Source organism: Mesoplodon densirostris, chromosome 3 (assembly GCF_025265405.1).
Source record: "Mesoplodon densirostris isolate mMesDen1 chromosome 3, mMesDen1 primary haplotype, whole genome shotgun sequence".
In the NCBI taxonomy this organism is placed as follows: domain Eukaryota; kingdom Metazoa; phylum Chordata; class Mammalia; order Artiodactyla; family Ziphiidae; genus Mesoplodon; species Mesoplodon densirostris.
In genome coordinates, this window is record NC_082663.1 from 66355546 (window position 1) to 66377096 (window position 21551).

A 21551-nucleotide genomic window follows, 5' to 3' on the forward strand; every position below is an offset into this window, starting at 1 on the left:
TGGTTCTATGTGTGACATTTATCTCGGCCATCCTTTCTCCACTGCTTTTACCTTAGGCTCTGACAACATTTTATATAAAGTCTGTTACTATACTCTCCTAATATTGTTTCCCTATGTATCCACTTTATATGCTATCTTCCTAAAACACAGCTCTGTTCCACATAGATGATAATTCCAGATTTCTCAGCATTCAGAGCCCTGAACACATCATGGTCCCATTTTTCTTTTTCCAGCTTTGCCTTCCAAATCTATGTTCCCAGCCACTAAGAATCTAATAATTTTTTCTCACACATTGCCTGCATCTCCCTTTCTCTTTTGTCCAGGCCTTTCTCCACCTCTAGTGACCAGATTCTTCCCAATGTAATTAATCTCCTCCCTCCACCCCTCTCCCATATGCTATACAAAATAACCATTAATATGAAATGAAAGATGAAAATGCAGATGTAGAAGATAAGCAAGACCAGAGAGGTAGAAGATCAGAATCATAGAACAAGAATCTCTTATTTGACAGATGATAAAATTAAGGGCCATATGTATTGTCTGGTTAAGCTAGACAGAAAATTCAAGAGCTGTGACAACAATCCAAATATTCTGAAATATTCTGACTCCTAATATCCATGACTGGTGCCATGGTAGGGGGAACAGCAGAATAACTAGAAGTTTTTTGGCTTCGTTAAAAAATGATTAGGGCTTCCCTGGTGGTGCAGTGGTTGAGAGTCCGCCTGCCGATGCAGCGGACATGGGTTCGTGCCCCGGTCCGGGAGGATCCCACATGCCGCAGAGCGGCTGGGCCCGTGAGCCATGGCTGCTGAGCCTGCATGTCCAGAGCCTGTGCTCCGCAACGGGAGAGGCCACAACAGTGAGAGGCCTGCGTACCGAGAAAAAAAAAAAAAAGATAGCTATAAGTAGCTTTACATTTTAGCTAAGTAGCTTTCGTCAACTGTGAATTTCAAAACTACCTTAAAAGCACTGAAATTCAGTTCACTAGAAATCGCAAGGGGAACATTATCTGTGTCAGTGTAAAGTTGAAAATATTCTATTATTTTTTAATGCTCTTTTAAAAAAATGAGCATTTATTTGTACAGGGCAGAGCCTATTTGGAGTAAAATATTTGTATTTCTCTTAGGCTTAATCATTGTAGTAGATCCTCATTTTTCCTTAAAGGAGTTTTCTCTTCTATCTTTCCAGCTAGTGAGTTGATGAATACAATGCTATACTGAACATTTGTTGTTTCTGCCTATCCCTTCTTTTGCCAACAATTCCTTGAATTCTCTTTGAACCATACTTCCCTTATTTTTCCATGTGGCTCGGGTGGGGCTCAGGAAGTGGGTGTGTGACCTAGGCCTGGCCAATAGAGCACTGTACATAACTGGTTCATGAATGAGTCTATGTACCCAAGCTAAGTGAATCCAGTTCAGTTAGTTATTCCCAATACCTGTGCTTAACTGATGGAGTTGTGCTCTTTTGTACTCAACAGGGAGCTGTGAGGATATAAATCTGGAGCTTCACAGGGCCTTCTTGCCAGATGAGTGGAACAAAGGTAAGCAATGAATAGAGGCAGTGTCTGATGATGTTATTTGAATACTTGGAACCAAATGTACCCTCAAGCAAATTTATATCTGGACTTTTCAGATACATGATCCAGTAATATTCTCTTTCAATATGAGCCTAGTTTGGTTAGTTTTCTATACCTTGTAATCAAAAGTGTCTGCAGACAAAGCTAATTAAGATATTTTTGATAAAAGTGCTGGCTACTTAGTAATTAGAACTTGCTTTATAGTTCAACCCAAATGTACAGTTCTTTGTGAAAAACATAAAAAAGAAAAAAATGGTTGGTAGACTTGTAAATAAGCTTCCAAGTAAGAATCTGAGGCCAGTACTGTAATGCTCAGAGTGAAGGAAGTTAAAAGTAAAAAATCACTCTTATTTTGAATTAAAAACATAAGTTTGTCCTTAAAAATGTTTCTCCTGCTGCCATGCAAAACAGTGCCAAAAATATTTTTGATCAAAACACTTGTATATGACAAAACTATGTAAAGATAAAGATTAAGCAGATAAATAAATGTATTGTGGATAATGGTTGGTAGATTTCTCACTTTCAGAGAAGTGAGGTATAAACCTGGAAAGCAGAAAGTCTAGAATGAACTCTGTTGTACTGAATTGAAGTTGAAGCACCAGTGTGCACTCACGGGGTTTTTAAAAAATTTTATTGGATTACAGTTGATTTACAATGTTGTGTTAGTTTCAGGTGTACAGCAAAGTGATTCAGTTATACATATACATAGATTCATTCTTTTTCAGATTCTTTTCTGATACAAGTTATCACAGAATATTGAGTAGAGTTCCCTGTGCTATACAGTAGATCCTTGTTGATTATCCATTTTATATATAGTAGTATGTATATTTTATTCCCAAGCTCCTTATTTATCCCTCCCCTCCACGTTTCCCCTTTGGTAACCGTAAGTTTGTTTTCGATATCTGTGAGTCTGTTTCTGTTTGTAAATAAGTTCATTTGTATTATTTTTTAAAAATCAGATTCCACATATGAGTTATATCATATGATATTTGTCTTTGTCTGACTTACTTCACTTAGTATGATAATCTCTAGGTCCATCCATGTTGCTGCAAATGGCATTATTTCATTCTTTTTTATGGCTGAGTAATATCCCATTGTATATATATATACCACATCTTCTTTTATCCATTCATCTGTTGATGGACATTTAGGTTGCTTCCATGTCTTGGCTATTATAAATAGTGCTGCAGTGTGCCCTCATGATTTTAATATGTAGAGATACAGAAAGATATAGATGTGTGTGGGTGTGTGTATATACATACATCTGTATCCTAGTTCTGTTGGTTGAGAGGGTTAGAAGCTAGATCACTCCAATGGGTTCTAAATACCACTCTCCACTAAAAGGAACCAGGGACCCTTAAAAAATGGCTGTTTCCAAGGCTAAGGCTGGGAAAATATGAGCTTCAAAATGCTCAAAGAATAATGAGGTCATGTCAAAAGGACAAATGATCCAACCTGAAAGGGTTTTAACTGGACAAATCTGAAATGATATTAGTATTAGAAAAACCTATTGGACAAGGTAAGAATCCACGAGTACATTGGATTACATGAATGATTGGAGAAGAAAGAAAATCTCTTATAGTAGAAAGTCAACTAATAAATGGAGAAGGAAAGACAGAATTAGAAAATAGACATTTGGCAACCAACATAGCAAAAAACGATTCAGGCGAGATTCATCAATGGATACTCAAAGTAGCAGATTAAAGTACGATCTTTATGATAGTGTCAAAGTATGTCTTCACAGGTTGAAAATTACAAAGGGAAAAAAAGTAATTTAACAAGCTAGGAGAAACCTAACAAGCAGCATCTAACTAAGTGATCAAAGTTAACATCACAAGTAATAGATAAATCACCACCATATGCCCCCTGAAATGACGCACTGAGCAAAACACAAAATTACTTCTGTGGATTCCTGCCAAATATATATAACATGAATATAATCATGAGGAAGCATCAGCCAAGACCAACTTATGGGACATTCTACAAAATAACTGGCTTGCAGTCAACAAAACTCCAAGTTTACGAAAGACAAAAGTTAAGGGACCTGTTCCAGGTTAAAGGAGACAAAGAGACATGACAGATGAGTGCAGCAAGTGAACTGGGATTTTCTTTTGTTACAAAGGATATTGTTGGGGCAACTGGTGAAATCAAAATAAGGTGTACAGCTTAGAAAATGGATTACATCAATATTAATTTTTAAATTTTGATCCTTATACTATGGTTATGAAAGATGTCTTTGTTTTTAGGAAACACAAAGTATTTAAAAGAAAAAAAAGTATATAAAACATATTTGGAAACAGCAAAAACAAAACAACCAGCCACTTTGGCTGCTCTGAGGAGCCAGAGGCTTACTGTATTGATACCAAATGAAAAGTATTTTTCATTAAAATAATTTTAAATACAGACAAAAAGTCCAAAGAACTTGGAGTTCAAAATAATACAGATAAATCGTCACTACAACAACATAATCAATGGTGTTTAGGGGAAAAGAATCTCTCTTTAATACTTTTGCTTTGTTTCATGTAAGCCTTATGTTTTTGCTAGAAAGTCATCAGTTGTCTTTGGTTTTTTTCTTCTCATAATCTATCATATTGAGAGGAATGCTTTTCCTTTCTGTGCTCAGGATGATGACTCCTTTCTTTTTCCAAAGAGAAAAGTATAGGTGTTCCTTCACAACTTTTCCCTATTCAAATTCTTTGGGGGAAAGTGTACCCATATGTGGTATATATTAACAGAAGGGACTGCTTTCAACTTGATTACGTGCCTACATGTGTGCTGGCCAAATGCCCATTTCACAGTGGTTGTTCAGTAGTTTGATATGCACAGCTCCTTCCCTAACGCCTAGTGTTTCTCAGGGTCTAAAATAATGCAGAGCTGCTGCCGTGATACAGTACATTCTCCTATCCACGTGCTCGGCTCTGTGAAATCCTCAAGAGTTGTTTAGGTATCTAAAAACTAAAAATGATAAGAAAGCATAACTCTCTCCTCATCTCTGCCTCCATCTGATACTCTTCACTTGGATAACATACCCGCTAAGTACAATGCACCACCTTCAGTATCATATCCTGCCCACCTTCCTTGGTGGCATTTGGAGGATAGTATCTCCAGATAAGCGTACAAAAGGAGGTCCTGCAGGAGGTGGGCAGTGGAGGGGATGGCTGGCTGAGCTGGCAGTGAGGAAGGAGAGAGGGTCCTCTTCCTTCTAGGCAGGAGGGCTTACTAGTTAAGGTGGGTCATTGATTGTGCTTTTTAACCCAGTTTCATCAGACATGTAGATAATAGAAATTCTTTCCAGATTCTGACAATAAGAAGATTTGAAGAGTTTTCACTGTTATTAAGAAATTGTTTTTCTGCACCTTTATGGGTATTTTAATGGGGAGTTCAAAGAAAGTATCTTTTTTTTTGATGATTAAAAAAATTTTTTTATTAGTTTCTGCTTTATAACAAAGTGAATCAGTCATACATATACATCTGTTCCCCCATCCCTTCCCTCTTGCGTCTCCCTCCCTCCCACCCTCCCTATCCCACCCCTCCAGGCGGTCACCAAGCACCGAGCTGATCTCCCTGTGCTCTGCGGCTGCTTCCCACTATCTATCTACCTTACGTTTGGTAGTGTATATATGTCCATGCCTCTCTTTCGCTTTGTCACAGCTTACCCTTCCCCCTCCCCATATCCTCAAGTCCATTCTCAAGTAGGTCTGTGTCAAAGAAAGTATCTTGAGCTGCTAGTTAGATCCCTTTTTAAAGTGAAATCTTGAAATTTGAAAGGCATATATAACAAGAGGCAAATAGAAATGTGAACTAGTCAAAAGCATATAAGCAGACTAAAAGAAATTTGGAGGAGAAAAGATAGTCATATTACAACATAATCAGGTAAAACAGTATCTTAGAAGATTTGTTGAACTTAAATAGTGAACTGAAGACCCAAATGGAAGCAGCAACATCACTCTCTCCACCCCAAACAATATTATTTAATTAGCAACTGTCATAGCTATTGAAACTAAGAGATAGGCAGATAATATAAAGTAAATGTTTTCTCTAAAAATATGACAGTTACTTAATTGAGAAGAAAGTGATTTCTGCTTTAGAATAGCAATGGATTTAGGATGCTTCTTTCTATACCACCCACACCTCACTTTAAATTATCTTTAAGTTTAAATTAACACTAAACATTGAATCAGTTTCATGTTTATTTAGCATTGAGGCCACTGCTAGTCAGTGAAGGTACCTCTGCATATTAGTAAAAGGCATCCCTTCTGGGCAGATAATCCATAGACTTCACAAGTGGAAAACAGCTGTATTTCAGCCTCCTTCTGACTCCCTAGACTCAGGCATGTTTGTGCAGTGCACATACTACACAAATGTACAGAGCAGAGCTCTCTCACAGATTGAAGAACTCAAGGTTTCAAAAGTCAAGAAAAAAATCTCCAGGATCATTAAATTTAAAATCATATCAATATTAATTTTAAGATTGAAAACTTAATTTTAACCTGTGCCTATATTTGTGACATTAATAAGAGACAAAAATATTTACGCAGTCAAATCATGGCCACAAAACTTGTAAGGAAAATTCCCATGATGTCAGATACATAGATACAAGTGTAAAGATGGCAGTTTAGCCCACAGGCACAAGGTAAATGTGTACTTCCTTCTTGGGGCAGCGAGAGAGCAAATAGGTGTAACCAGAACAGCAAATATAATAATAATAACTGAGATTGATGTTATTTGGCAACTTAGTAATTATTATAGTTATTTTAGAAGATGAATTCATTATATGATAAATAAATTGTATGATAAATGTAGGCTACCATAGAGTATCCTTAAATCACACTACTACTCTATTTTTGAGGGCCTGGTAATCTACATGGAATGCATGTTTACATTAGACCTTGAAGTGAAAAAAAATCACATAATTTCAAAAGTTATAAATTTTTTATAAAAACATATACAAATTTATTTTTTGAATGATTTCTTAAAAAAAAGTTTAATATAACCAATTGCAGGGCTTTCAAAAGCAACAGATTTTTGTTGTTAAGTGCTACAAAGTGCAAAGAAAATGAAAAAATACGTATACTCACTGAGTTGGCATTTGTTGGGTTTGGCCAAGGTCTGCCACCACCAGGACCCCTGTAAGACAAAATGAGAAATGAAATTTTAACTGACGCTCTGAATGTTTCACAGTAAGCAATAACATCATAAAATACAAACATTTATAATTCAGTTACCATGCAGTTCTAGTCCAGCACTGAAATTACTCTTTATATATTTTATATATTTTCACAGCTTTTTTATTTCTAAAATCCAAAAATTTTATCATTCCCCCAAACAGCTTTCACTGTTTTACAGCTGTTTTAAACAGCTTTATCACTAATTATGAGATAAATATAAAAGATAATTGTGACAGTAATAAGTGCTGCATGTATCATTCAAAATGAAAATGAAATTATTTATAAAATATCATTATACATAAAATGATTGCTCTTAAGCTACAGATGAATAAATGTACATAGTAGGTATCTAAATTTGCCTCCTCTTCAAAAAATTGCATAGAATATCATGTTACTTTATACATCTATATATCAATCTATCTTTCAGTGCTACTGATGATTTGGTTACTATTAAACAAGGGAAACACATTTCTTGTTTTCATAATTGTAGTTCAAGATAGTGGCCAGAGTAAATCTTGGGGAAAAATAGGAGGTAATCTATGCTAATGTATGTCAATATATTACTTCATGTTAGGGCGAGGGAGAATGTTCCCTATTCTATAGCTTAAAAGGACATAAAGCTTTTAAAACAAAATTAATGCCTAATTAAATTAAAAACATCTCTTGTCCATTTGCTTTTTAGTATTAAGTGTACCTGAATATATACTGCCTGATAAAAAGTAGACTACTGTCAGCAGGTCTTCTCTAATTAGAGTCACTCAAAATTCCCCTTTTCCCTCTAATCTCAATGAAAGCACTGTGACATTTTTATTTTTATTTTTATTTTTATTTTTTATTTTTTTTTTCTTTTTGCGGTATGCGGGCCTCTCACTGCTGTGGCCTCTCCCGTTGTGGAGCACAGGCTCCGGATGCGCAGGCCCAGAGGCCATGGCTCACGGGCCCAGCCGCTCCGCGGCACATGGGATCCTCCCAGATCGGGGCACGAACCCGTATCCCCTGCATCGGCAGGCGGACTCTCAACCACTGCGCCACCAGGGAGGCCCTGTGACATTTTTAAATTAAAAAAAAAGTCCCCTGATTCTTATTCTAGGGACCTTAAACCTAAAGTTCTAAATGTTAGATAGAGGCTGTCCAAGTTAGATATATTACCCATGTTTGCTTGGAATATTTAGAACTGTTCTGGGTATTATTTTGGGATTCCCCAGGAATGTAAACAGTAGGGAAGGGCATGAAAAATTGTGTCCTTAGGCTCTATTAGAATGCCCAAGTGCAAGTCCCCTTTTGACCAGAACGGACTTGGTCAAAGTATCATGCACAGGGAGAAGGTGAGGGGTACATGTATTGTCTCTGGAAATAGTTCCTCTCTAGGATAATGATGACGACTTTACAATTAGTTACTGGAACACTTTGGAAAGGTGATTTTACATAGAGGATTCAGTGTCCTAATGGACAGAAACTGAGGTAAAGCATAGGATATATGTTGATCAAGTAAAACACTTGACTTGTTTGACGTTAAATAAAACACAGTAAAGAAATTGGAAAATATTTATCTTAAAACAACATAAAAATATACTATATATCCAAATCATGGCAAAAATTTGTATGCAACAACATGCAGACAATCATATTTTGAAATATTATGTTTAAACAAGGACTGTATGAATAAGAGATATTAAATATAAAATAATTTTATTAATTAAAAATTTGTTTAATGTTAAATTAATGCGCTAAACTAAATGTTAAAATAATTAAACATTTTACTTAAGTAAATAAATACAAATTAAATAAGATGAAGTTAAATGAAATGTTAAATTTATTCTAAGAACCATAAAATACCTTTTATGCATTTCAATCGTTTGACAAATACTAATCTAATCTCAGCTCACCATGTATTTCATATTAAATTACATTTTAATGTAATGGGTTAAATGTTAATTCATTTGAATAAGCTAAATTTCCCCCACCATTACCATTGTGTTTGAAAACATTTTCAGTTTTGCAAATACCGCTAAATAAAGTGGGCGTTATAGTAGTGAGTAGTTCTATTAGAACAACTTCTTAAGTGTGGTAATTCCTACTCCTTTTGAGGGCCATAAGTATTATCAAGAGAGTAATCTACAAACTATAATACAGGCATTATTTTGAATGTACATTTCTACATAAGTATAGTTTGAAGTAGAATCAGGTTAGCCTCATTTAAAAATAAAGAGAAAAATGAAATTTAAAAGAAGTCTTTAATTTTTGGTAAGGGTGTATGGATATGATTAAATAAGGCAACCATGACTACCAAAGAGAAAAATTCTCTTTTCTTCTTTAATTCAGCCATTTCGAGATAATAACTATACAAACTTTATAACTATAGGATGTGACTTAGAACAAGAAAGTCTAGATCCTTTGAAATTATTTGTCCTCTTAGTTTCTATAAAATAGCAAGGTATACAAAGTTGAATTAGAAATATTTTAATACTGAATCCTACACTCTTTTGAAATTTGTAAAAATGTAGTTTATTTAGATATATAGTTTTCTTTAAAAAATAATCTATAATGCATTTGAAAACATTTACATTGTGGCTCTTGTTTGTAAATTCTACTTTAAACTACTGAAATTGATACCAAATTTTTTTTCTAAATATATAATACTAGTTATATAAACATTAAAAGTATACTATTATTTTAATTTTAGGTGACACTACATATGATTTATCCTGAGTTTGGAGCATGGAAATGTAAAAATCATATCAGAATAACTATTTTCTTTAGAGGTCACCAATATTTTTTTAACAATAAAATTATCAGAATTTTGTTCCAAATGGTTTGGTGTCAATGTAAGAGAGAAAGCTGCAGTTAGACTATGGTATTTAGTTACTTTAATGACCGGGGTTTGGTATTCTTTACTGTCATTATACTTTGGTGTCAAATAATAAAAAGTGACAAGCTAAAGAAACCTCATCCAGATATGATACTCCAGTAGATCCCTCCTGATCCCAACACACAAATATCTTAGACTCTTAAAAACATAGCCTAAGGTAACACCATTCTAATGACTTTTCCTTTAATTTTAAGTTAGCCAACATGTAAAACAGTGACATGAAGGAAGCCATAACTCCAGTTAGAAATACTTACTTGCCACAATACAGTAAGATTTAGTTTGTTTTAACAATAATAAATTATGAAGTGAATTTCAATAAAATTTACTCTATTGAGTACAATGGAGACAATAATATGTTTTATTATTAAATTCACTTTTGCTTTCTTGGGGCCAATATCAATAAGAGAATGAGTCTCTCTCGTTGGACCTTCCATACTTAAGAACTTTCCCTGTTAGAGAGAAATATTTGTGATTTCATTGTCCTTGAATCCTAATTTATAGAAAACTGAAAATGGTATAAGACTCCAAATAACAGTCAACAGTAACAAATAATGGAAATTTGAGCCTGTAAAGCTTAAAGGCTCTTTAAAAACCAGATATTATATAAATAGTAAAATATTATGTAATAAAAATATTTTAAAATATCTGGGTATATTTAAATGAGAAACCCAAATATGAACAAAAATAATCATTTGAAATTTTCAGCCATACTTTTAGTCTCCATAGTCTAGGGAATTAAATGTACCCTTATGTATCTGTTTAAATGTATGTGAGAAAGGAATGAGACAATTTTAAGCAGCTATTTGAGTCTCTCAGTAGTCACATGAGAATAACTTTCCTCTATATTAGCAAAACTGCATTGATCTAAAGCTGATCACATCACTACAAAATGATATGATACATTCTTAACATTTAAAGAGAATTATGGGTTGATCATAGCATTCAAAATGTATACTCCTTACATCTATATATTGTATTTAAAATTATTCTTTAAAAGGCATTCCATTTTAAAGTCAGAATCTTAGGCAGGTAAATTTTATATGTATCTAAATCCTATTGTTAAGAGTTTCAGCTTTTGATATAAGCACAAGATATCACTCCTTTTTGTAGAAACCATTAATAAGCCTAAACCTTTGAGGAATTTAAGAAAAGTCAGACTTCACGTCTATCCACTTTTACTTTAAAAGTAAGAAGACATGATAGGAAAATTTGACCTACTTTTTCCCCTTGTTCTGTTAGTTTTGAGCCTGGCTGGTATCCACCTATTAACCTATTTTCTATTTTAGGCAAAACTGCTTTCCATGAAAATGGTTCCAGAAACTTAAACAAATCCCTATGTACATCAAAAGAGCTCACCTCAGTATATATTCAATGCTATTAAATGATGGCAGAGTTGTTTAATTTGATAGATAAGTAACCAAAACATGGACTAATGGGAAATATATTAGAGGAGACTACCCAGAACCCTATATAGAGCTCTTTCATTATTTCTGATAAATTTTCTTTAGGCTACACCATGGAATTGGATCCTCTAATTAATTAATGAAAGTCATTCACAAGTTCTGGGTGTATATGGAACTTTGAGGGCAAGTAAGGTAATGAAAAATAAATAAAAATTCCTTAACAAATTGCATTATATTGGCTGATAGAAGCAACTACCCTCTTTGGGCTTGAAAGGCCCTTTCAGTAAAAAAACAAAAAAAACTGTTAGTTTACTCCCTAAGTATATTTTGAATTTTCAAAAGAAAGTATACTATGGAAAGTTCTTTAATAAAGAAGAAACTACCAGAGAGACTTCTTCCTGGGTTAACAATGGTCCCAACAAAGCAAAAGTAAAGACATATATATATTTATAAGAATTTAAAACTCATAGGAATCATGCTATATGTGTTAAAATGAACGATATTCCATTGTCTCCTTCTGTAAAGTCAAGTCATGGTCCTGGTGTCATCATCTCTTCATACTTTTGTATGGACTACATAAATATTATGTGCTTATTTATAAAAGACTCATTTTTATGATAAACACGAAAATCAGACTAAAAGTTGGCATTTGTGGCATTTGAAAATGGAAAAAAATTAAGGGTTGCAAGGGAAGGAAGAAAAACATGGAGAATATGTTGTGAAAATGAAGCAAATGCTACAGCTCATGTTTAGTTCATTTATACTACAGTTTCATTTTATACTACACAGAAATTGAGCTTAAATTGTGTTACAAATTGGTGTGACTTTAGAAGACAGAAAAGAGAACACTTTACAGGATAATATAGCATTTTGCTTACATGTTCATTCCAGGCATTCCAGGGCCACCTAAAGCATTCAGTGGGGGTCTCATTGCACCTCCATAGTTCTGTAATGATAACCAAGGGTCAGACTACCACAAAACAAAAAAACAAAACCAAAGAGGAGGGGGGAAAGAAAGGAGAGCAGGTTAATGATTTCCCTACATAACTCCTGATGGGATAAGGCCTGTGCAATTCATTCTCAGAAGGGTCCACTCTTGTACTTTTGCTTCTATTTTAACAATTACTTTGGTTTGTGTCTTTTAAAAACTATGTGAATATGTACAATCATTGGAGTATGTTAAGAGATTAAGGTATAGTTGCAATTATAATATTCAACATATCTTTATTAATTTCCTGATATCTGTACAACAGTGAACTTTTTCAAACAAAACATTTCATACATCCCAAACTCTGTTTTTAAAGAAAGGACTTAGTCAACATGTTTGAAATTGTCTGACTCAGAAAAATTACATAAAGTCTGAAAACAAAGAGGTGAATCCAGCATAAGAAAGTGGAATACAAACTTCTGTTCACAAAATAATATATCCAAGAGAGAAATGTACAAATATACAGATACACAAAAATATATGAACACTAAAGTATACTTCAAATATGTATGTGTGAATTATATGACTCAACAGGCTTCTGTCAATATCTATTATGTGCATTCAAAGGATAAAAACATTTTAATGTTTTAACATGCATATCAGCTTAGCTTAGTTTAGTTTCCACAAGGGCTAAAAGACTACTTTTAACATTATTATATTAATATATTTTGACATCATCAACTACTTTCATGCTTGGTTTTCTGACACCACCTATTCCTCCAACATTTCTTGTTGTGGAGCACAGGCTCCGGATGCGCAGGCTCAGCAGCCATGGCTCACGGGCCTAGCTGCTCCGCGGCACGTGGGATCTTTCCAGACTGGGGCACGAACCCGTGTCCCCTGCATCGGCAGGCGAACTCTCAACCACTGTGCCACCAGGGAAGCCCCCCTCCAACATTTCTGACCACTCTTCTTCAATCTCTTTTGCTGGCTCCTTTTGTTTTGCTAGCTCTTAAAAATGTTGCTTTTCGCCAAGTTCTAGCCAAAGCATTCTTTTAAATAAATACACATTTATGGGTAATCTTACCTGCTACCATTAGTTCAACAATTATTTATATGTTAGGAATCTCAAATCTATTTTGTCATGATGTCTCTCCTAAGCTCTTAGATAACTCATATGTTGAACTTCGTATCAGTTGTTTCTATCTGGATACCATTTCACACTCAACATACCTAAAAGTAACCTCAATTTTATCTTCTCACAGCTGTGTTCTTTATATTGCCTTCCTCGGTCAGTTCTGTGGTGTCACCTTCTATGCAGCAGTCCAGGCTAAGAACCTCTGAGAGCTCCCTGATATTTCTTCCTTTTATTTCAATTTCCATATCCAGTCAGTTACCAGAGTCTATTAATTCTACCTGTGAAATAGCTCTTGAAATACTGCTCTCCTTCGTATCACTCATCTCTGTCATTTACTGAGACCACTGTACTGTCTTAGTTGGTCTTTCTGACTTAGCCTCTCCCCCTCCCCATCTATTCTCCATACTGCCTCCAGAACTGTGCTTCTTAAACTCAGTCCTATTTATGTCACTTAAAAGCCATGATGCCCCACACTGCCTATCAAATAAAGTCTGTACTTCAGCATGGGTCTATGGTGTTATTTACAGATCAGCCCCAGCCTATATTTCCTGCCCCCATTTCCTATAATATTTACCTTCTTCCCCTACTCCCAACTATACCCTCCAGACTGCTGAATTTCTTGTGGTTCAGAAACATGCAGTACGCTTTTACACTCATGATAACTTATCTGCTATGGCCTTCTGTGTAGTAGGTGCTAAGATGACAAGGAAATATTCAATGAGAGAAGGTCTGTTAACTCCAGAGAGTAAGCCACAGTTTGTAAATAAATTACCTAATTACATGCTCTTCTCATTTTTTATTTACTTTTACTTTCAAGAAATCTTATTTAAACATCTCAATTGTGTATGCTGTGGGATAAGAGAATGGTGTCTGTCCACACTTGAGTCACTGGTTAAAGAGATCGCTATTTCTCTTAACCTCTGCAACAAGCATGGGGGTGGCGGCAGCAGTATTACCAAGGAGTCTCTGAGAAGAAAGTCAGTCACTGGGAACAAAATCTGAATGGCAGAGTATAATAGAAATTCTTCACACAAAAGGTTGTTCCTCATTTTTGATCTTAGGTGGTCTGTGTTTTATCAAGGAAAACGTTAGTTTTCCTTCTAGCTCTGGACATGGAAAGATACTGGTTTGAATCTCTCTTGCCCCTGCCCTATTTCCTCTGCTCTTCTTTCTATATGTGTGATTGTGGGCCAATGATTCATTCTCCCAATGATCTGTTCAACCTTAATTTCCTTATCTGTAAAGTGAAAATATCATCTCTCTTATAAGCTTGTTGGAGGAAAAATGAAATCATACAAAACGCATATTAAAGTGCTTTGGTGCATTAAAAGCATGATACCTGGTGCTCAAAAGCTGTAGCTGCTAACTCTTATCACTGTTAATAAGGGACTGACTTAAATGAGTCTTCTCATTTTCCCTTGATCCCTCAACCCTAACATGCTGTGACATAGTGACTCCCTGACAGAGTACACATATTCCTTTTCTTGACTTTTTTCCTACTGCCTAATAGTTTTTCTTTATGTATCTGCATCTCCTGCTAAAGAAGAAGTACCTGAAGGTAGTCTGTTTTACTCATCTTTGTGCATCCAGTGCTCAAGTATGACAGTGCACAAGTGTCATAGGAAATGAGTAAGAAATTATCCAACACATATTTTGATAGACTTACAAAATATTTTCATTTTGTGAAGAATCTGAAGCATATAGAGAACAGGAAGATAAGAAAGAATAACAACTAGCTTTCTAACTGGTAACAAAGGCAGAATGTGGAGAGCTAATTTCGAATCACTGAATTTTAAAGCTGATGGCAACTATACAATTCCATCTGGTTTAATCTCTCTCCCAACGCAACACTACTGACAAAAGGGCTGTTCAGACTCTGCTTGGAAAGTTTATAAAGAGTTTTTCCATGATTGGGCAGTTTAATTTCTAGAAAGTTCTTCCCCATACTGAGCTAAATTCCACTTCCCATCTTAGAATTGAAAATACAGAATTAGTTTACTCTCTCTTTACATGAGAGCCTATCATATATTTCCATCTCACTATTTCTCCACCCCAAGTATTTGATTTGGAAATCATGATATGTTCGTACTTGTATATAGCTCGTTTATCCTTCAGATTTATAGAGGAATTAGAACTAGTTGGACAGTCTTGTTGAATTTTTCTGTTAATCATATGGTACCTGCTGAGCCTAAGAACACAGACAAGCTAAGTATACCTTATTATAAAAACCAAGTAGAAAAATTACTTCAAATATGGCATTAGGGAAGACAGTTTTCTTGATTAAGCAGATAATTCTGCTTTTCTATTGAAAGGATACTGATATCAATCTAAAAATCATGTATTACTACTGAACATAGATTTAAAATAGATTAAGGGGTGGAAAAAATATGCCAGGATTTGGAGCAAAGTTTTATTTCTTCATCCATGCAGTAGGTTTTAATCACATATTTACTATGTTCTAGGTGTGCACTTTGCCTACATCAGCATTGTCTGAGAATCAAATTACATATATTTCTTCTAGGAATTCAATTATTCCAATAGATAACTACTGTCCCTCTTCACCACATTGGTCTTAAGCTGAAAAAATTGTGGAAATAATATCTATGATACAAAGGAGGTATGTTTTGCATAAAGCTAGAAACAATATTCCAAAGACTGTTTCTATAATTCGGATACAAAAAAAGCAGATACATTCTGTTCTTGAGTAGCATCCATAGGATTAAATGTGTGTCATGAGAGTTGTTTTTCTACTATCTTTTAAGAAACACAGCTAACTTTTATTATAAAGCTCACAGTTTATAATCCATATGTTACATATACCAGGTGTTATGAGTAAATACCTTACAAGAATCCCTTAATTCTACTTCACTTTTTACCTATTTTACCATTCATACGAATATGATTCCTATTTTCATTTAAGTATATGATATTTATAAGTAATTTCCTTTAATCTTGTATACGTATATACTGTGATTTTAAAAGTCGTTGTAGGTATTTCTGGTTTCTGAGGTAGATTCATACCAAAACACTTTACTTCCTCCAAATTATAAAGAAATAGATAGCAATGATATTAATCCAAATGGAAGAAATAAACTACTCTCTTTGGGTTTGAAAATGAAAAGAATTCATACTTATATGATAAACTTAGTTAAACTCTTCAATAAGCGATTACTCCCCAGAAATGTTTTCTTACTTTGTGTCATAATTTACTTATAACACAAAACACATACATATTTGGCTAGATATTTATAAAATATAAAGACCAATATGCTTTTTACTTCTGCATTTTCAAATGAGATCTAAGTATTCATACAGCTTAGGTGAGCATTGGTTCACCTTTCAAACGCTGCAAAACTGACTCAAATCAGACTCTAATTTTTAAAAGTATTGAAAATATTGGTCTGGAATGACAAAAATTCAAAGAGCAGCTAGCTGAAAAGTAAGAGAACTGAATGAAGAATAAATTACAGGCATCAACTTTTGATGTATATTTAAAATGCATCTGTTATGAAAATCTTTTGAGGAAAAAAATTCTTCAAGTTGTATATAGCTAAACTGGTTGGCTTAGCTCATTAAAGACTAAAAGATATATTCAGTCAGTGAAATATCCTACAGATCTTATAAATTCTAACTGCCATTAATAGATTAATGGTGGTTGGTCATAAAAATCATCCCTAACATGAGTAGAAATAGGAAAAAATAACTTAAATATCTAAATTAGGGTTTTATAAGATCTTAAGAAAATACATAGAAAATGACTGAGCCTAAATAAAAGAAATGGTTTTTTTCTGACTTTGAGGATCCCACAAATATTTACATAACACTTTTTCTTATCATGTAATATGGTATCTCTGAAAAATTTGTGCTTCATGTCCCAATACAGTTTATATATACAGTTGACCCTTGAACAACATGGGTTTGAATTGTTCCAGTCCACTTATACGTGGATTTTTTTTCAATAAATATACTATTGGAAAATTTTTTGTAGATTTGTGACAATTTGAAAAAACTTGCAGATGAACCACATAGCCTAGAAATATCTAAAAAATTAAGAAAAAGTTAGGTATGTCATGAACGCATCAAATACATGTAGACATAAGTCTATCCTTATATAAGCATAAGAGGAGTGGTATGTAATATAAAATTAATAATGTGTTTTCTTACTGTTTTAAAATTTTGCTTTCAAAGAACTACATTACTATACAGTATGTGCCTCTCTCTCTCTCTCCCTCTCTCCACATCCCCCCCCGCAACCCCAACTGGAGAAACTATGTATCAGCCTATCATCACATGTAAGTGGTTTAAAAAAATGTAACAATGTTTACAGTACTGTATTGTGAATATGACTGTAATACTGTATGCCATAAAAATGTTATAATCATTCATTCATTAGTGTATAGGATAGGCTACGATGAAGCAATCATTGATTATTATGCTAGTTTACCATAAAGCTATCATATTGCTGCTTCTTTGTTATCAATGCATGAATTGTTATACCTGTAAATAAACAGGAATTTTTTTTCACATGATCTTTTCATTTTTGATGTCCCATGTTAGAAATATATGTAATATCTACAGTGTTTTGTATCATTTAAGACAACATTGATGAAGATACTGACAGATGATTCATCTTATAAACAGATGATATAAACTTATGGTATTGAAAAATATAGTGCAGTACTATAAATGCATTTTCTTATGAGTTCTGTAATAACATTTTCTTTTCTCTAGCTTATCTTATTGTAAGAATACAGTATATAATACATACAATATATAAAACATGTGTTAATTGACTACGTATGTTATCGGTAAGGCTTCCAGTTAACAGTAGGCTATTAGTCAAGTTTTAGGGAGTCAAAAGTTATACATGGATTTTCGACTGCACAGTGGTTTGGTGCCCCTAACTCCCATGTTATTCAAGGGTCAACTGTAGGGCTTCCCTGGTGGCGCAGTGGTTGAGAGTCCGCCTGCTGATGCACGGGACACGGGTTTGTGCCCCGGTCCGGGAGGATCCCACATGCCGTGGAGCGGCTGGGCTCGTGAGCCATGGCTGCTGGGCCTGCGCGTCCGGAGCCTGTGCTCCGCAACGGGAGAGGCCACAACAGTGAGAGGCCCGCCTAACGCAAAAGAAAAAAAAAAAAAAAAAAAAGGGGTCAACTGTATATTATTACATGTTGGCAGAAACTCCTTGGTCTAAGTCACATTTACCTGAGAATCAAATTATATATATTTCTTCTAGGAATTCAGTTATTCCAAGAGATAACTACTATCCCTCTTCACTACATTGGTCTTAAGCTGAAAAAAACTTAAGACCAATGGGTGTTAGATTCTTAATTCTCTGACTCCTTTGGGTACACAACAAAATACTTAACATTTTTAAAGCAGATACATGAAACAGGCTCCTAAAACTGTCACTTATAAAGTCTGTTCTTGGAAAGAATAAAGAAAGTAAATCAATTCATTCTTTTAACTAATGTTATGATACACTAACCTCTGACCTTTGAGGAAGAAATTTAAAATTCTGAATTCTGGATTAGTTTCTTTGAAATATAACATTACAAAATTAGTTTCTACCCCATGCAGTTTTCCCAAGAGAGACAGAGGGATGTTTTAGCTAAAATAAGTGATATCCTGGAGCAGCATACTTAAAAATGTCATCAATAGCTGAATAGGTTCAATCTTGGTGTATACTTCTGGGAAATTTTGATATAGAAGTAGGCTAACATCTAATGTATACTGATAGTATTATGCATGTTCAGTAAGACCCATTTTAATGTTTATTTCTAAATGGTTCTCTATTGCTTTCATATTCTGTAAAGAAATATGGTAGTATATAATAGTCAATGACATTCTTTAAAAGATTTAGAAATATGTTTTATGCTGCTTATTCTATTTATTTCAGTCAACTAGGTTTTATTTAACTTATCTTAGTTATCTTTTATAATAATTACTATACTTTTCATATTTCCTCAATATAACTAACAAACGGGTAATAGCTATCATTTTTAATAATAATTACTATAATGTATTTCTACACAATGTGTTTTCTCCAGTGTACCAAAGGCATATGTGTAGCACCTGTTAAAATATGGTTTGTTGTTACATCAATTTGGACATGTCATAGATATGTTCTCAAGAGCCTAACAACCATGTTATTAAGCCTTTAATGTATATACTAGAAGCCAGCAAATAATATAGTTTGTTTGTATAAGATGAAGGCAAAAAACTCAGCCTCTAGCTTCCTGCACTGATTATTTATTTACCTGTGGTCCTAAGGGTACCATTCCTCTTGGAGGCGTCATTCTCTGCATTGGCCCACCCATATTTGGATGTCCTAAAAAGAAAAAAAGTATGACGATATTAGCAATGTAATGAGCATGAGTGCTAAACCGGAGGCTATAGCCTCCTCTCTGTCTGGTGTCACATCTTATTTACTAAGGACTGAGTTATTGACATCACCTCATCTTGGCTTCCATGGCCAGTTTTCTACTTCTTATCACTACCTACCCACACTCTCCATTAATGTCTTGAAATTGAAATGTTCTTCCTATTCTGTGTTGAATTACATCTCTCACACCATTTGCTCCTTTTTTTCCCCCTCTTGGAATAGTATAATAGAGCCATACATATTTGTGGTACCTAAACAGCTCTGATTATTGGGTTTGTTAAACTACCAAGTAAGTTACTTATTGCATAGCATCCTCTTTCCTCCTGCTTATCTTTTTGGTGGACTAACCTCTCTATCTGAAAAAGGCAGAGAAGATCACAAGTGATATAATCACTTTGAGTCTCACTTGTTTGAAGTTATACAAGAGGTTTTAGAAGTTACTAGTTAAAATACAGATTCTGGGTATTTAATTATTCTGTTCCTTATGTTATCACTGCCCTCACTATCACACATAATTAAGAGTTAGCTAAAAAGATAATTACTTGGCCACGTTACCTGTAAAAATGCAACTGATATAATTATGGAATATCTGTACAAATAAAACCTTCCTTAAAAAATACAGGATTTCCTTTGAGATTTTGCACATCAATTTCACTTTTACTTTAAAGTAGTCACCTTGTTGTCGAGTTGGGTCCATTCCACTGGGAAGTAAGGGCTGACTTCCTGGGACACCTCCAAGAGCCTAGCATATTTAGTAAAACAAAATAAAAAGCAATATTGTAACTATTTATAATATATGTGCTGTAACAATTACAGAGTGCATCTGAGTATTTCACAAGATTTTTTTTTCAAGATGTATTTTTTTTCTATTGGAATATATTTGATTTACAATGTTGTGTTAGTTTCAGGTGTGCAGCAAAGTGATTTAATTATAAGTATACATGTATCTATTCTTTTTCAAATTATTTTCCCATATAGGTGGTTAAAGATTATTGAGTAGAGTTCCCTGTGCTACACAGTAGGTCCTTGCTGATTATCATTTTATATATAGTAGTGTGTATATGTTAACCCCAACCTTCTAATTTATCCCTCCCCCACAGCATTCCCCTTTGGTAACCATAAGTTTGTTTTCTAAGTCAGTGAGTCTGTTCCTGTTTGTAACTAAATTAATTTGTATCATTTTTTAAGATACCACATATAAGTAATATCATATGATATTTGTCTTTCTCTGACTTCACTTAGAATGAGAATCTCTAGGTCTATCCATGTTGTTGCAAATGGCATTATTTCATTCTTTTTTTATGGCTGAGTAAGAGTCCACTGTATATATGTACCACATTTTCTTTATCCATTCATCTGTTGATGGATGTTTAGGTTGCTTCCATGTCTTGGCTACTGTAAATAGTGCTGCAGTGAACACTGGGGTGCATGTATCTTTTCTAAGTATGGTTTTCTCCTGATATATGCTCAGGAGTGGGATTGCAGGATCATATAGCAGCTCTATTTTTAGTTTTTTGAGGAACCTCCACAGTGTTCTCCATAGTGGCTGTACCAATTTACATTCCCACCAATAGTGTAGGAGGGTTCCCTTTTCTCCACACCCTCTCCAGCATTTATTGTTTGTAGACTTTTTGACGATGGCGATTCTGACTGATGCGAGGTGATACCTCATTGTAGTTTTGATTTGCATTTCTGTAATAATTAGCAATGTTTAGAACCTTTTCATGTGCCTCTTGGCCATCCGTATGTCTTCTTTGGAGAAATGTCTATTTAGATCTGTCCATTTTTTTGACTGGTTGTTTGTTTTGATATTGAGCTGCATGAGCTGTTTCTATGTTTTGGAGATTAATCCCTTGCTGGTCACATCATTTGCAAATATTTTCTCCCTTTCTGTGGGTTGTTTTTTCGTTTTGTTTATGGTTTCCTTTGCTGTGCAAAAGGTTTTAGGTTTAACTAGATCCCATTTGTTTCTTTTTGTTTTTCATTACTCTAGGAGGTGGATGCAAAAAGATTTTGCTGCAATTTATGTCAAAGAGTGTTCTGCTTATGTTTTCCTTTAAGAGTTTTATGGTATCCCATCT

General features: G+C 34.3%; 1 protein-coding gene across 3 annotated transcripts in view; it reads right to left on the reverse strand.

The window, feature by feature from the left end:
- SSBP2 (single stranded DNA binding protein 2) overlaps nucleotides 1-21551 on the reverse strand; it is a 309703-nt gene that overhangs the window by 29511 nt on the left and 258641 nt on the right. For all 3 annotated transcript variants that reach the window (XM_060091793.1, XM_060091794.1, XM_060091792.1), the window contains 4 exons: nucleotides 20146-20212; nucleotides 19346-19416; nucleotides 11895-11962; nucleotides 6655-6703 (listed from right to left, as the gene is read on the reverse strand). In XM_060091793.1, the coding sequence (XP_059947776.1) occupies nucleotides 6655-6703; nucleotides 11895-11962; nucleotides 19346-19416; nucleotides 20146-20212 (255 nt within the window). The remainder of the gene's footprint in view (nucleotides 1-6654; nucleotides 6704-11894; nucleotides 11963-19345; nucleotides 19417-20145; nucleotides 20213-21551) is intronic.